This window comes from Gopherus flavomarginatus, chromosome 22 (assembly GCF_025201925.1).
Source record: "Gopherus flavomarginatus isolate rGopFla2 chromosome 22, rGopFla2.mat.asm, whole genome shotgun sequence".
In the NCBI taxonomy this organism is placed as follows: Eukaryota; Metazoa; Chordata; order Testudines; family Testudinidae; genus Gopherus; species Gopherus flavomarginatus.
In genome coordinates, this window is record NC_066638.1 from 18,405,756 (window position 1) to 18,421,228 (window position 15,473).

At 43.5% G+C, this 15,473-nt stretch overlaps 2 protein-coding genes and 1 non-coding gene across 3 annotated transcripts in view; all 3 read left to right on the forward strand.

Annotated features, from left to right (window-relative positions):
- Window positions 1–15,473, forward strand: part of PPP1R8 (protein phosphatase 1 regulatory subunit 8) — a 38,889-nt gene that overhangs the window by 14,265 nt on the left and 9,151 nt on the right. The window lies entirely within an intron of this gene.
- On the forward strand, window positions 1,581–14,465 carry LOC127039139 (zinc finger and SCAN domain-containing protein 29-like). The gene is made up of 4 exons (XM_050932380.1): window positions 1,581–2,026; window positions 3,212–3,584; window positions 11,305–11,879; window positions 12,527–14,465. Exons 3-4 carry the CDS (start codon window positions 11,345–11,347, stop codon window positions 12,595–12,597), a joined length of 606 nt encoding a protein of 201 aa, XP_050788337.1. The 5' UTR covers window positions 1,581–2,026; window positions 3,212–3,584; window positions 11,305–11,344; the 3' UTR covers window positions 12,598–14,465.
- Window positions 1,702–1,866, forward strand: LOC127039312 (small Cajal body-specific RNA 1). Its single transcript, XR_007770942.1, has one exon. It is a non-coding gene; the product is annotated as a small Cajal body-specific RNA 1 (non-coding RNA).

Below are 15,473 nucleotides of genomic sequence, written 5' to 3' on the forward strand. Positions count from 1 at the left end.
TTGTGCCAGAATTCTCCTCTAGCTTTGAGAGCTCTTCTCCATCCTTTGTGTTTACCCTCCAATGTATTTATAGAGAGCAACCTTATTCCCTCTAAGCCTTCGTTTTGCTAGGCTTAAAAGAACTTGGCTTGTTTATCTCCCCTCATAAGAGAAGTTCTCCCTTCCCCTTATCATCCTAGCAGCACTTCTCTGCACCTGGTGAGTTTGAATTCGTCTTGCTAGAACATGGGTAAATTTCAAACAAAACACAATTTAAAAAAAAAAAGCAAGTATTTCCAAAATTGTTGCTTTGTGCAAAGCCTTATTTTACCAAACTTAAATGTTGGGTTAGAATTGTCTGCCTATCCCCTAAAAGTATATATGCTATTGAAGGTTTTCATGTAGCTGGTCTTGGATTCTGACCAGCAGCCCTCCTTGTCAGAAGTGCTCCAGGAGCCTGGTTTTGTAAGCAGAAGCTCATTTAACTAATGCCTGGGGAGCCCAAATGGCCAGTGCAAAGTAAGTAGTATTCGACTGATTCTGAGCTGCTTATTGCAGGGGTTTGTTGCTATAGTTTGTGTTGTAATATTTTTACAATAAAGGTAATGCTTCTCCCTTGCCTAGAGTCCAGCAGTGGGAACAAAACCATTCAGGGAGTCAAAGTAATGCTGCTAAGGAAGAAATTGGAGTATTAGGAATCTGAGGCCTGGTGAAGCGAACCCGAGGAGCTGGGAGTCATTGTTCACTGGCTTGCAGTGTGCGATATTGCAGGATCTTTGGCCAGCAAGGGAAAATTGCCCCTGTCTCACAGGAGATTGGACCAGCAGATCAAGTACATATTTTGGTTATGGTTCCAAAAATACCATCTCTTCCTTTTTAACAATTCATGTTCTGGAACTTATTTAATTGTATTCTTCCCAAGCCACACTTTAGTTTTAATTCACAATTTTTTTTTCTACTACACAGCATAACCAACCCAATTTGTAAGGGTTGGTTATGCTGTGTAGTAGACTAGTAAGTCTTCAGACTTATTTTAAGTACTTTGTTGATGCATCTCCTATCACCTAGTATTGTCTGTAATATATAGTTTGTCTGTTTAGAATGTAAGCTCCTTGGGACAGAGACTATGTCTTGTGTGTGTTGTATAGTGCAGAGCGTGACCATAGTCAAATAGCAGATATTTAACACTTTAGTAAGTGATTTCCCTCATTGGGATCTGAAGTGCTACTCTGATGCCCTGGCATCCCTGCTCTGATTGTTTCTTGTCTTGTAATCGCCTATCCTGCCCTTCTTCCATACGCCACATGTCACAGCCATCAACTTCAGGGTAAAAAATCTTCATCTTTCACTAATTCTGCAGGGCCTATATTCCAGCACTCACTAGTTTGTAAAACATCTGGCTGTACCATGAGTAAAGGCTTGAATGTGTTGTGACATCAAGAACCTGAAAATGCAATTGACTTCACTGATTTTCATTGGTCAACTTCATAGGGCTGTAAAAAGAGCAAAGATAGTGACAGGCAAAGTGGACTTCAAAAATTTTCACTCTTTCTAATCTAATGTTGTTGGTAAAGGTGAAGAAATGTTTGTTCCCAACATATGACTTTAAGTTGACTGTCCTCTTTAAGGGTCAGCTGTTTAGACTAGTCGAAAAACTCTGCATGTTTTCCTGTAGTTAGCAGTGGCTAGGTAAGAGAACTCTTTAATCTTTACAGATTTACTAAGCACTTGATACTAACCGAGCTATCTGTATCCCAGCTCTCATGTAGAGATCTGAGATATAACTTGTGATTGCTGGGTCTGAGAAGTGCAATATTAAAACAAGCCATGAAGTATTAAGCTCAGTGTGTAGAGGATCACACTGGGTTATAACTCAGGGGCACAGAGGAGTTTCAAGCTTGTCTAAACTTCAAATACTGCAGTGGCGGTACTGTAGTGCTTCAGTGAAGATGCTTCCCAAGCCAACAGGAGGGGTGTGACAGTCTATGCTATTGTAGTCACCCCTTTTACAAGATTATGATATACTTTGTACAAAATTTGACTTGAGGTATCATTTGAAAACTCTTCATCTGCTAAACATTGTTATCCCATTGAAATATATGTAGAAAACTATATGAAGTTGAGATTCTACTGTATGATTGTTACTAAAATATTTTAAGTCTGGGTAACACCCACAAACCATTTTTCAGAGACAGACACATTGTCCCAGACAGGTATCCGTAAAGTCAAGTGGGCTATCACTTGCTTAAGCAGCCATTCTCCTGCAGGGGGAAGGTATGAATGTGAAATTTACATTGCATCTCTGGAATGTTTCAGCCCTCATGTCCGCAAGGGACTTCATGTCATCTGCACCTCAATGGGGGGTCGGGGGAGATCCTGAAAGAGGGGAGGCTGGTATATGAGAGAGAGAGAAACAGACCTCCAACTCTACTCTCCTCCTACCTCTCTACTCATGACATCAACGAACACCTATCTCTGAACTGGGGGAGTGGTCCCTGACTGAAAGGAAATCCAGTCTGTGAACTATTATAACTTGTGGTGAAAGAGTCTTGCTTTAAACTCTATTAGCTTGTTAAAGTTTAGGAAATAGCTTGCGTTTTTATTTTCTTTTGTAACCAATCCTGACTTTTATGCATTATCACTTACAATCACTTAAAATCTTTCTGTAGTTAATAAGTTTATTTTAACCAGTATGTGTTTGGATTAAAGTGTGTGGAGAAACTCCATTTGGCATAACAAGGTTGGTGCATTATCATTTTCCTTTGATGAATTGGCGGACTTTCTGTGAGCTTGCATTGTTGAGCAGTGTGCTGGACAGTACAAGATGCAGATTTCTGGGGGAATAAGACTGGGACAAAGAATTTGCGGGTGTTGCCCTATATGTAATTTATGAGTGACTGGTCAGAGTGCTCATGTATTTAGCTGGGACTAAATTTACATACTGAAGACTTCATGAGCAGACCAAGAGTGGCTGCTCTGGCAGTAAAGCAGTGTAAAAGGCACCTCAGGCTAGAGAGTTCCAGGGACCCCACTGTTCAACATTCCAGATTGTACCATGGGGAATGTCACAGTGGTGCAGCGAGGAGCAGCGTATATGCACAGCTTGTCGTTCCAAGTGAAGTTTGCACTTTAAGCACTGGGGTAGCAATTTTAAGTGACATTCAAGTGTGGTGGCTGAAAACAGTCAAAGAAGGGTTACAGTTTTGTTTTCTGTTTGCTTATTTTGGGAAAGGGAAATAGAAACAGAAAAGCTTAAAAAATGAGCAAAGGTGCAGCAGCTTCAAAGATGGATTTGGCCAAACTGAAGTTGAAGGAGAGAGAATGAAAGCAAGTGTTGGTTAAAAGAAGCAGAGATTGAACTGAAAATGCAGGCATTAGAGCTGAGAGAGAGAAGCCTATAAGTGAGCCCTGGGACTAAAGCAACTGGAAGCTGAGGCTCATAGGCAAGCCACAGAGCTGCATGAGAAAACCATGGAGCTGAAAGCCAAAGAGGCTGAGAAGAAGAAAAGGGAACGGAACTACAAACTGGAGATGTTCGCAGTGCACTATAAAAGGCACCCCAGGCTATAGAGTTAAGGGTACACCGCTGTTCAACATATTGACAGGTGAATTCTCCCTTTGACCTCGGGCTGTCTACACCAGGGGTTCAGGGGCTTAGGTTAATTTAACTGCCTTGCTTTGGGGGGTGGATTTTTCTTATTCATGAGCAACGTAGTTATACTGACCAACTTCCTAGTATAGACCAAGCCTTCATCATAGTCAGATAAAAGCTGTAAAATTAGTGTTTATTATTGATTTGCCACTGTCTTGCACCTTGTGAAGTCATTACAGCTCAAATGTGAAATTGCAGAACCATTAACTATGGTTTGTAACCTGTCCTTTAAATCGGCTTCTGTACCCAATGACTGGAAGTTAGCTAATGTAACACCAATATTTAAAAAGGGCTCTAGAGGTGATCCCGGCAATTACAGACCGGTAAGTCTAACATCAGTACCGGGCAAATTAGTTGAAACAATAGTAAAGAATAAAATTGTCAGACACATAGAAGAACATAAATTGTTGGGCAAAAGTCAACATGGTTTCTGTAAAGGGAAATCGTGTCTTACTAATCTATTAGAGTTCTTTGAAGGGGTCAACAAATGTGGACAAGGGGGATCCAGTGGACATAGTGTACTTAGATTTCCAGAAAGCCTTTGACAAGGTCCCTCACTAAAGGCTCTTGCGTAAATTAAGTTGTCACGGGATAAGAGGGAAGAGCCTTTCATGAACTGAGAACTAGTTAAAAGACAGGGAACAAAGGGTAGGAATAAATGGTACATTTTCAGAATGGAGAGCGGTAACTAGTGGTGTTCCCCTCAGTCATAGGCCCAATCCTATTCAACTTATTCGTAAATGATCTGGAGAAAGGGGTAAACAATGAGGTGGCAAAGTTTGCAGATGATACTGAACTGCTCAAGATAGTTAAGAATAAAGCAGAATGTGAAGAACTTCAAAAAGAACTCACAAAACTAAGTGATTGGGCAACAAAATGGCATATGAAATTTAATGTGGATAAATGTAAAGTAATGCACATTGGAAAAAATAACCCCAACTATACATACAATATGATGTGGGCTAATTTAGCTACAACTAATCAGTAAAGAGATCTTGGAGTCATCATGGATAGTTCTCTGAAGATGTCCACGCGGTGTGCAGCGGCAGTCAAAAAAGCAAACAGGATGTTAGGAATCGTTTAAAAAAGGGATAGACAATAAGATGGATAATATCTTATTGTCCTTATATAAATGCAATGTATGCCCACATTTTTAATACTGCATACAGATGTGGTCTCCTCGTCTCAAAAAAGATATACTGGCATTAGAAAAAGTTCAGAGAAGGGCAACTAAAATGATTAGGAGTTTGGAATGGGTCCCATATGAGGAGAGATTTAAACAGGCTAGAACTTTTCAGCTTGGGAAAAGAGGAGACGAAGTGGGGAATCTGATAGAGGTATATAAAATCATAAGTGATGTGGAGAAAGTGAATAAGGAAAAGTTATTTACTTGTTCCCATAATATAAGACCTAGGGCCACCAAATGAAATTAATGGGCAACAGGTTTAAAACAAATAAAAGGAAGTTCTTCTTCACGCAGCGCTCAGTCACCCTGGTGAACTCCTTGCCTGAGGAGGTTGTGAAGGCTAGGACTATAACAGGGTTTAAAAGAGAACTAGATAAATTCATGGAGGTTAAGTGCATTAATGGCTATTATCCAGGATGGGTAAGGAATGGTGTCCCTAGCCTCTGTTTGTCAGAGGGTAGAGATGAATGGCAGGAGAGAGATCCCTTGATCATTACCTGTTAGGTTCACTCCCTCTGGGGCACCTGGCATTGGCCACTGTCAGTAGACAGGATGCTGGGCTGGATGGACCTTTGGTCTGACCCAGTGTGGCCGTTCTTATGTGCAGAGTGAGTGTCAAATGCTGCCAAGTCAGAATGCTAACATTTTACACTTAGTACTGGTGTAAATGAGAAATTGCATTGACTCTTCTCCAGCCCCTTGGGACTAGAAGTAAGAATGAAAAATTCCAAGGTAAGTTCTTACAGTACTTGAAGCCACAGGATACTGTGCTCATAGGGATTTAAATACCCATGTCTGGTTCTGCTCACCCAGTAGGAGGGAATTGTTTGAGAACGTGAGAATAAAAGGAAAACTTAGTATAAGGAAGCACCAGCTCCTTGACTCTCCCAAGAAATGGGATTATAGAATGCAGCTGCACAAGCTTTGTTCAACATCTTTATTAATGATCTGGATGATGGGATTAATGGCACCCTCAGCAAGTTCGCACATGACACTAAACTGGGGGCAGAGGTAGATACGTTGGAGGGTAGGGATGGGGTCCAGAGTGACCTAGACAAAGTGGAGGATTGGGCCAAAAGAAATCTGATGAGGTTCAACAAGGACAAGTGCAGAGTCCTGCACTTAGGACTGAAAAATCTCATGCACTGCTACAGGCTGGGGACCAACTGGCTGAGCAGCAATTCTGCAGAAAAGGACCTGGCAATTACAGCGGACAAGAAGCTGCATATGAGTCAGCAGTGTGCCCTTGTTACCAAGAAGGCCAACGGCATATTGGGCTGTATTAGTAGGAGAATTGCCAGCAGATTGAGGGAAGTGATTATTTCCTCCCCTCCCCCCCGGTTCAGTACTAGTGAGGCCACACCTGGAATATTCTGTCCATTCTCCCCCCATTACAGAAAGGATGTGGATAAATTGGAGATAGTCCAGTGGAGGGCAATGAAAATGATTAGGGGGCTGGGGCACATGACTTACAAGGAGAGGCTGAGGGAATGGGGGTTATTTAGTCTGCAGAAGAGAAGAGTGAGGGGGGATTTGATAGCAGCCTTCAACTGCCTGAAGGGGGTTTCAAAGACTATGTAGCTAGGCTCTTCTCAGTGGTGGCAGATGACAGACCATTGCTGCTTGTTCTCAGGTTGCAATGGGGGAGGTCTAGGTTGAATATTAAGAAACACTATTTCACTAGGAGGGTGGTGAAGCACTAGAATGGATTACCTAGGGAAGTGGCAGATTCTCCATCCTTATTGGTTTTTGAAGCCCGGCTTGATAAAGCCCTGACTGGGATGATTTAGTTGGTGTTGGCCCTGCTTTCAGCAGGGGGTTGGGCTAGATGACCTCCTGAGGTCTCTTCCAGCCCTAATATTCTATGAAAGGTATTGAATTCAGGAAAACCACCTGGGGAACTGAATCTAGTGAGTAAGACACTTTTGGAAGAAGCAATAAATCCATTGAGGTGGAAAGTTTGGGGAATCCTAAAACCTGCCATGATTAAGGTGCAGTTGACCTCAGAATTAAAAGAACAAGAAGCAGACAATATGGCTTTTCAAAGAAATGCTCAGATAAAATGAGTTCTTGAGAAAAATCTCTCAAACACCAATGTAACCAAACAAACCGGAATCCATTAAGACTTACAGGAAAAAGGCAAGGGCAGCAAAAAGATACTAGCCAGAGAGGCTAATGTGAATAGGAAGAGCTCTTCTTAGGAAGTGCATGTGGTGGAGGAAAAAGCCACTTCTGAAGTATTATTTGGTGCTTAAGATCGCCATCTTTTTGTAAAACTCTTGTCCAAACTTTTATATTTTGGTTAACTTGGAAGTAAGGGAAGACCTTGTAAAAACTGCTGTTCACAAAGAGCAGGTATGGAATATATGAAAAATGTGAACATATACCAATCAGCAGGTCCACATGACACAATTGGTGGGTGACTAGAATGCAGAAGTTGTGATATGTTCTGGACTTTGGCAAAGCATTTGATAATGTCTGATGAAGTTATGCTCAGAACATTTGTTCAAATTGATTCTGATATGAACACGATTATGTAGATTGAAAACTGGCTGCAGGCCTGATGGTGAGGGATGATGATAAATGATAACATGAAGAGTTGGCAGAGGACTTGTGCCTTGTCTTTAAATCTTTGGGTTATGATCTAGAAAAGAGAATAAACACATGAAATTTGCTAAACATTCATTAGTGAATATTAAATTGTGAGACGCTGCAAATGCCATGTGAGCAGAGAAATACATAATACAAATGGGTAGAGCACTTAAAAACAAAAGCAGAAAACAAAACGAGGTTCAGTTTGGAAAATGTGTGTTAATCCATGTGAGGAAAATTAATCTGAAACAGAGATTCAATGGGGAATAAAAACCAGAACATCAGTAATGCTGAAAGAGACTCAAAGGTGATAATGGACAGCTAATTAGACAGGTTTGCAAAGAAAAAGAGCCCATTGTAATTTTGTATCTGTTGACGAGGTACAGGAATAGAAGTCGAGATGCCTGTTCCTGGCTCTGCCCCTCACTGTATGACTTGGTCCTTAGTCACAGACGTTGTCAGCTTCCCCAGGCCTTCCAACTATAAACCTGAGAAGATTGCATATGGAATATTGAGATCCGTTCTAGGCATCCATATTACTAGAAAGATTAACAAACAAAAGAGCAGGAAGAGCAACGTAAATGATGAGAAGCTGGAGAAATTAAGTTGAGTGACTTGAAGAGCAACATTCATTTACAGGAAACTTTGAGGGCTCTGCCTAAAGGCCCTGTGCTCTTCTACTAGATGGGACTTCAGCTCTTGGAACCTCAAGCTCTTGAAAACCAGGAACTGCTCAGTTAAGGTCTTCTCAAGTTAAGCTGCTGCTTCACACACAATACAACCTTAATGCAGCCCCTCTTTGGACATCACCCCTTGTAACATTCTTTGGGCAGTGGGGAATATTTGCCTAAATTGCAGAAGAACAATCAAAAGAGATCCTTAATGTATTGCTAGCATCTCTAATTGTAGTTGTGCAGTTGGTTGCAAGGAGAAAAGGCAAGTCAGTGTGATCAGTATGGTGGTAGCAGAATTAAAAGCAGAGTAAATGTTTAGTCAATTTAAGGATAAAATGAAAGGTAACCCTAACACGAGAGTTGTAAGAGATGCTGTTTTCTCTTCTCGTTTCTCGCCTCGCTTTTAGTTGATAAGGATGGAATGCTCATTTAAGCAGAAATCTTGAGATAAGGTAGTGTCTGAAGGGAGTTTGTATAAACAAAGGATAACTGTTAGCCGTTGATGAATGATATATGTAATGGGAAGGTATAAATGCTTGTCTTACACTACTTGTAGGGGGGAGATGTGCCTAAGGTCGGGGGGGGTCCCTGTCCAACTGCAGTCTTCCCTTGCAATTGCTCGAAATAAACTGTCTCTGACAAATGCAGAGTGAGGGCTTGTTTTCTTCCACACCACCAATCAGCAGCACATCCCCACAACAATGCTGCTTAGGGTAAATTAAGTCAAAATGACTTTAAATTAACAAACAGGAAACCTTGATTCAAATCAATGATTTAAATCATGGTTTACCTTTGTAGTTTTTAATTTTCCTAATGAAGGGTTGATTCTCATTGGTTGGTAACCACTAAAATGTGTTGACTTGCTACTAAATATAGCCTTTGCATTAAATTTAGTGCTTTTTTTTTTGCTGACCAGTAGGATAAACTATATCTGTGCATGCTCATTTAAGTGGTTGTATAACTTAATTTAAATGTATTCAGATTCTTAATGTTCCCATTTTATATTGTTAGAAAATGGTTAATGATGCGTTTTTTTATTTACTAGATTAATTATTAATTTGCATTAAGCTGTATTTGGATGAAAAATCAATTAAAAACAGGACTTTTTAAAGTATTAGCTCAATAAAACTACCTTAAATGTGCTGGATACATGACCTTTTTTTCTTATCAGAATGTTTTGTCAAAACATGCTTTGCAAATGAAACGAATTTATTAAAGAAAGAAAGTATTATCTGTAGTTATTGAATGGAACTAATTGTTTCAGGTCACCATAGAATCATTGAACTGGAAGGGACCTGGAGAGGTCATCTAGTCCTGTCCCCTGCACTCAAGTCAGGACTAAGTATTATCTAGATCATCTCTGATAGGTGTTTGTCCAACCTGTTCTTAAAAATCCCCAAAGATGGAGATTCCACAACCTCCCTAAGGAATTTATTCCAGTACTTAACCACTGACAGGACATTTTTCCTAATGTCCAGCCTAAACCACCCTGGCTGCAATTTAAGCTTCTTGTCCTATCCTCAGAGGTTAAGAACAACAATTTTTCTCTCTTCTCCTTGTAACAACCTTTTATGTACTTGAAAACTGTTATCATGTCCCCTCTCAGTCTTCTCTTCTCCAGACTAAACAAACCCAATTTTTTCAATCTTCCCTCATAGGTCATGTTTTCTAGACCTTTAATCATTTTTATTCTTCTCTGGACTTTCTCCAATTTGTCCACATCTTTCTTGAAATGTGGTGCCCAGAACTGGACACAGTACTCCAGTTGAGGCTTAATCATCGCGGAGTAGAGCGGAAGAATTTCTTCTTGTGTCTTGTTTAAAATACTCCATGTCCTTCATTACTTTAGAATTAGTAGATATCCTCTTAAACCTAGTTTTTCTCCATAGACTGTAAGAGGAAACCAAGCTTTCCTGCTTTTTCAGCTCCCAATTGGCTTCTTAACTTTGAAAGAACTAATCGTTGAACTGAACTAGTTGAATAAACTGAAATGAAGAAACTATCTTTGCACCTACAAAAGAAGTTGCTGCCATCAAAAACTTGTTCAACACTTCAGCAAACTCTGGTTCCAGGTGCTTAGCCGGTGACTTCCACCAGTTTAGTTTCACCAAGTTATTTTAGACTTTGCAACAGAAGTACTGCTTACTTTTATTTTTTAAATTATTTAAAGATACTATATTTTATCATTTAAATTTAAAACATTTTTTAAAAAATTATGAATTTGTATTCACTGTCATGTTGCCATGCAGCCCACTGCCCATTCCATCAGATGGTATGAATAGGAGCCCTAGATTGGTGCTATGGGCACAGGGAAAATATCAGCTTTTGTTGACACGGGTGCTGTAATGGTTCTATATGTGTCCACAGGAGGCAGAGTTTTGTGTGGTGTGCAGCAGCACCTTAAGTAAGCATTTCCTGATCTTCCAGTGTTTTGAGTTGGAGGTTTTGAAGTTCCATGCCTTAGTCACTGTATTTGTTTAAATCTTAATCCATCCAGATCCGTAATCCTCTAAATTACTTTCCCCATAAGCCACATTACATACCTAACCAATGCATATATGTCGACCCTAAATATCAGCTGATGTTTCGGCAGTTCTAATTAAGGTATTTTTATGCCATGAGGAAGATTAACGTGGTGGCGGCTAGTGTTTCCTTACTATCTGCAGGCAGAAGGAAGTTCCTTTTGAGTGTGTCACTTGTCAATGGAAATACTCTATTGGCATTAGGGTGTAGTGTCTCATAACTTGGTACCTTGCTTTTTTAGTTTTTACATAGAGGGGATGTAATGCATGCCCAACCTTAATCCAGTTTAAACAAACAACTTTGTTTATACAGTAAGTATGGAGAGCCAGAGTAAGAAGGAAAAACTAAGGCCTTGGCTACACTGGAGAGTTGCAGTGCTGGTGGTGTCTTTACAGCGCTGCAACTTACTCACCGTCCACACTTGCAAGGCACATACAGCACTGCATCTCCCTGGCTACAGCGCTGGCTGTACTCCTCCTCTGCCTGGGGAATAACAACTGCATCGCTGGTGATGCATTGCTGCTCTGCCAGTGTGGCCACCAAAAGCGCTGTTATTGGCCTCCAGAGGTATTCGGAGGTATCCCAGAATGCCTGCTCAGCCACTCTGCTCATCAGTTCAAACTCTACTGCCCTGGCCTCAGGTGACTCGCCCTTTAAATGCCCTGGGAATTTTAAAAATCCCCTTCCTGTTTGCTCAGCCAGGTGTGGAGTGCAATCAGTGAATGTTTCCAGGTGCCCATGCCTCCACGCACCAGACGAGCCCCAGCATGGAGCAATGGCGAGTTGCTGGACCTCATCAGTGTTTGGGATGAGGAAGCTGTGCGGTCCCAGCTGCGCTCCAGCCGTAGGAATTACGATACCTATGGGCAGATATCAACGGCCGTGCTGGAAAGGGGCCATGACCAGGACGCGGTGCAGTGCAGGGTTAAAGTGAAGGAGCTGCGGAGTGCCTATTGCAAAGCCCGTGAGGGAAACTGCCGCTCAGGTGCTGCCCCCACGACCTGCTGTTTTTACAAGGAGCTGGACGTGATACTTGGGGGTGACCCCGCTGCCAATCCGAGGACCATGATGGACACTTCAGAGCGGGAGTGGGAGGTGGAGGCAGAGGAGGTGGTGGGGGAGGAGGAAACCGAGAGTGAGGGTACTGGAGTGGAGGGAGACACCCCGGAGTCCCAGGAGGCATGCAGCCAGGAGCTCTTCTCAAGCCAGGAGGAAGGCAGCCGGTCGCAGCAGCCGGTACTTAGTGAAGCACAAGCAGAAGAGCAGGATCCCAGTAAGCAGCTTTTATTTTTAGGATGGAACTGTTTTGGGAGAGGAGGGAGGGTTACGGCTGCATGCATGCATGCCTAGAGGTGGAATAGCCCATTGATGTGGTCTATCACGTTGCGGTAATCGGCCTCGGTAATCTCTTCAAAAGTTTCTGCCAAAGCGTGGGCAATGCACTTCCGCAAGTTTATAGGGAGAGCCACTGTGGTCCTTGTCCCAGTCAGGCTAATGCGTCCGCGCCACTGTGCCGCGAGGGGTGGGGGGGGACCATTACTGCACACAGGCAAGCTGCATAGGGGCCAGGGCGGAATCCGCATTGCTGTAGAAGACCCTCCCACTCTTCCCAGGTAACCCGCAGCAGCGAGAGATCTTTCAGGATTAACTCCTGTGGAAAATGTTGGGAGAGTGTTCACTGTAGGAGCTCCCTGCAGCAGTTTGCTTTCCCCAATACACAGAAACCCCTGCACAGCCCTGAAGCAATCAGTCCCCCTTACTCACCATTTCGAGGCTCCTGTGGGTTATGTGCGCTTTCTTTGGTATGGGAAAATTATGCTAAAGTGAAGACTGTAAACTCCTTCACTGTGTGGGAATAACTATCTGAGATACAAACAATGCTGCCTCTGTTAACTGTTGCCTTTTTTTCCTTTCCACAAGCGACCTTGAGTTCTCTGCTGCCCATGTTAACAGCAGCTCAAAGACCGCAAAACCTGCGGAAGAAGCCATGAAAAAGCAAAGACAACTTGCTGCAAACAGTTATGCATCACTCTGCCAGAGAGAATAAAAAACTGTAGGACTGGAGGGAAAGGGAAAGCAGGATCCGCCAGAGAAATGCAGCGGCCAGGAAGAAAAGCACAAAGCAGCTGATAAGCATCCTGGCGCACCAAGCAGACTCTATCGAGGCGCTCGTAGCCATGCAGGCAGAGCACTACCGCACCGCACCGCCCCCTGTCCCAAAGCTCTTTCCCTTGTGTCCCAATGTCAGCTCAAAACCCCCTTCCCCTGCATCCAGGTTCTTACCTCCACCAGCTGCCTCCAACACCTGTGTATTCACCAACCAGCCCTGAGAACTACGACCCTTACCCTCTGCACTCAACCCCCATCACCATGCAGTATAGGCATCCTGAAGTGCAGCAGTCATTGCACAGCACTCCAGACAGGACATAGTCAAACCTATGACTGTACAGTTCCCCACCCCACTCCCCTGCCCTTTTAGGTTCCCAAAATGTTGTGTGTCTGTCAAGAAAGTTATTTTCTTTTGAATAAATGAATTCTTGGCTTTGAAAACAGTCTTTAATAATGCAGAAAGTCAAAGATACCTTAGCCCAGGAAAGAAACAGGCACTGCAAATCAGCTTAGGAAAAACAGATTCCTACTAACATTGTAACCACTGCACTTCACTCCTGTGCAAGGCACCAAACATTACTGTTTGCTTTCAGCCTCAGATTCCTCCCTCAAGGCATCCCTGATCCTTGAAGCCCTGTGCTGGGCCCCTCTAGTAGCCCTGCTCTCTGGCTGTGCAAATTCAGACTCCAGGCCTTTAACCTCAGAGGTCCATGCCTGACTGAATCTTTCACCCTTCCCTTCACAAATATTATGGAGGGTACAGCACGCGGATATAACAGAAGGGATGCTGCTTTCCCCCAAGTCTAGCTTCCCATACAGAGATTGCCAGTGCCCTTTTAAACAGCCAAAAGCACACTCCACAGTCATTTGGCACCGGCTCAGCCTGTAGTTGAACCGGTCCTTCCTCCTGTCAAGCTTCCCTGTATATGGTTTAATGAGCCAAGGCATTAACGGGTAAGCGGGGTCTCCAAGGATCACAGTGGGCATTTCGACATCCCTTACTGTGATCTTCCAGTCTGGGAAAAAAGTCCCTGCCTGCAGCTTCCTGAACAGGCCTGTGTTCCGAAAGATGCGTGCATCATGCACCTTTCCAGGCCAGCCTGTGTTAATGTCAATGAAATGCCCACGGTGATCCACAAGCTCCTGGAGAACAATAGAGAAATACCCCCTTCCGATTAAAGTACTCAGATGCTAGGTGGAGTGGTGCCAGAATAGGAATATGCGTCCCATCTATCGCTCCTTCACAGTTAGAGAAACCCATTTGTGCAAAGCCATCCACAATGTCCTGCACATTCCCCAGAGTCACGGTTCTTCTTAGCAGGATGCGATTAATGACCCTGCAAACTTGCATCAAAATGACTCCAACGGTCGACTTTCCCACTCCAAACTGGTTCCCAACCGATCGGTAGCTATCTGGAGTTGCCAGCTTCCAGACTGCAATATCCACCCACTTCTCCACCAGCAGGGCAGCTCTCAATCGCGTGTCCTTGCGCCGCAGGGTGGGGGCAACCTCCTCACACAATCCCATGAAAGTGGCTTTTCTCATCCAAAAGTTCTGCAGCCACTGCTTGTCATCCCAGACTTCCATGACGATGTGATCCCACCACTCAGTGCTTGTTTCCCGAGCCCAAAAGCGGCGTTCTGTGGTGCTGAGCATTTCTGTGAAAGCCATAAGCAATGTCATGTCATACGCGTCAGGCGACTCGCAATCATCGTTGGACTCCTCATCACTTTGGAGCTTAAGGAATAGCTCAACTGCCAAACGTGATGTGCAAAGTCCTCAGCAGTTCGGGCTCCATTTCCCACAGAAATTGCGCTGCACAGAAACTGTTGGGAGAGTCACAATGGCGCCAAACGTGGGCGGAAAAACAGGGACTGCTGGGATGCAAAGAGATGCATCACAGGGCGTTGGGACAGGAAGCAGAATGACCCGCACCCTTTCGTCCCCTTCCCACAACCCATGGCGCCAAAATGGGACGAGGTGCTCTGTGGGATAGCTGCCCATAATGCACCACTCCCAACAGCGCTGCAAATGTGGCACACTGCAGCGCTGGTAGCTGTCAGTGTGGCCACACTCCAGCGCTGTCCCTGCACAGCTTTACGAAGACAGCTGTAACACCCAGCACTGCAGACCTCCAAGTGTAGCCAAGGCCTAAGAAGAGTAACAGAAGAAATGGGCAAATAGGTGGATTTGGTTGTGGGTGAAAACACACTGGAGAAACCAGCTAGGCCAAACAAAGCTCTGGAGAACACAATGTAGGCACAATCCTGCATAGGAACATAGGACTCGCCATTCTGCATTGGACCCAAGGTCCATCTAACCCAGTATGCGGTCTCTGACTGTGCCCAGTACCATATACGTCACAGGAAGGTCTTTGAGAAGGTGACAGATTATTTAGACAAAGGAAATGCAGTAGATCTAATTTACCTCTATTTCAGTAAGGCATTTGACACGGTTCCACATGGGGAATTATTAGTTGAATTGGAAAAGATGGGGATCAATATGAAAATTGAAAGGTGGATAAGGAACTGGTTAAAGGGGAGACTCCAACGGGTCGTACTGAAGGGTGAACTGTCAGCCTGGAAGGAGGTTACTAGTGGAGTTCCTCAGGGATCAGTTTTGGGACCAATCTTATTTAATCTTTTTATTACTGACCTTGGCACAAAAAGCGGGAATGTGCTATTAAAGTTTGTGGATGACACAAAGCTGGGAGGTATTGCCAATACAGAGAAGGACCGGGATATCATACAGGAAGAT

Coding starts and splice junctions, on each gene's coding strand:
- LOC127039139 (XM_050932380.1), top strand. CDS start 11,345: ATGCCTCCACGCACCAGACGAGCCCCAGCATGGAGCAATGGCGAGTTG. Junction 11,880..12,526: donor AGCAGAAGAGCAGGATCCCA/GTAAGCAGCTTT, acceptor CCTTTCCACAAG/CGACCTTGAGTTCTCTGCTG.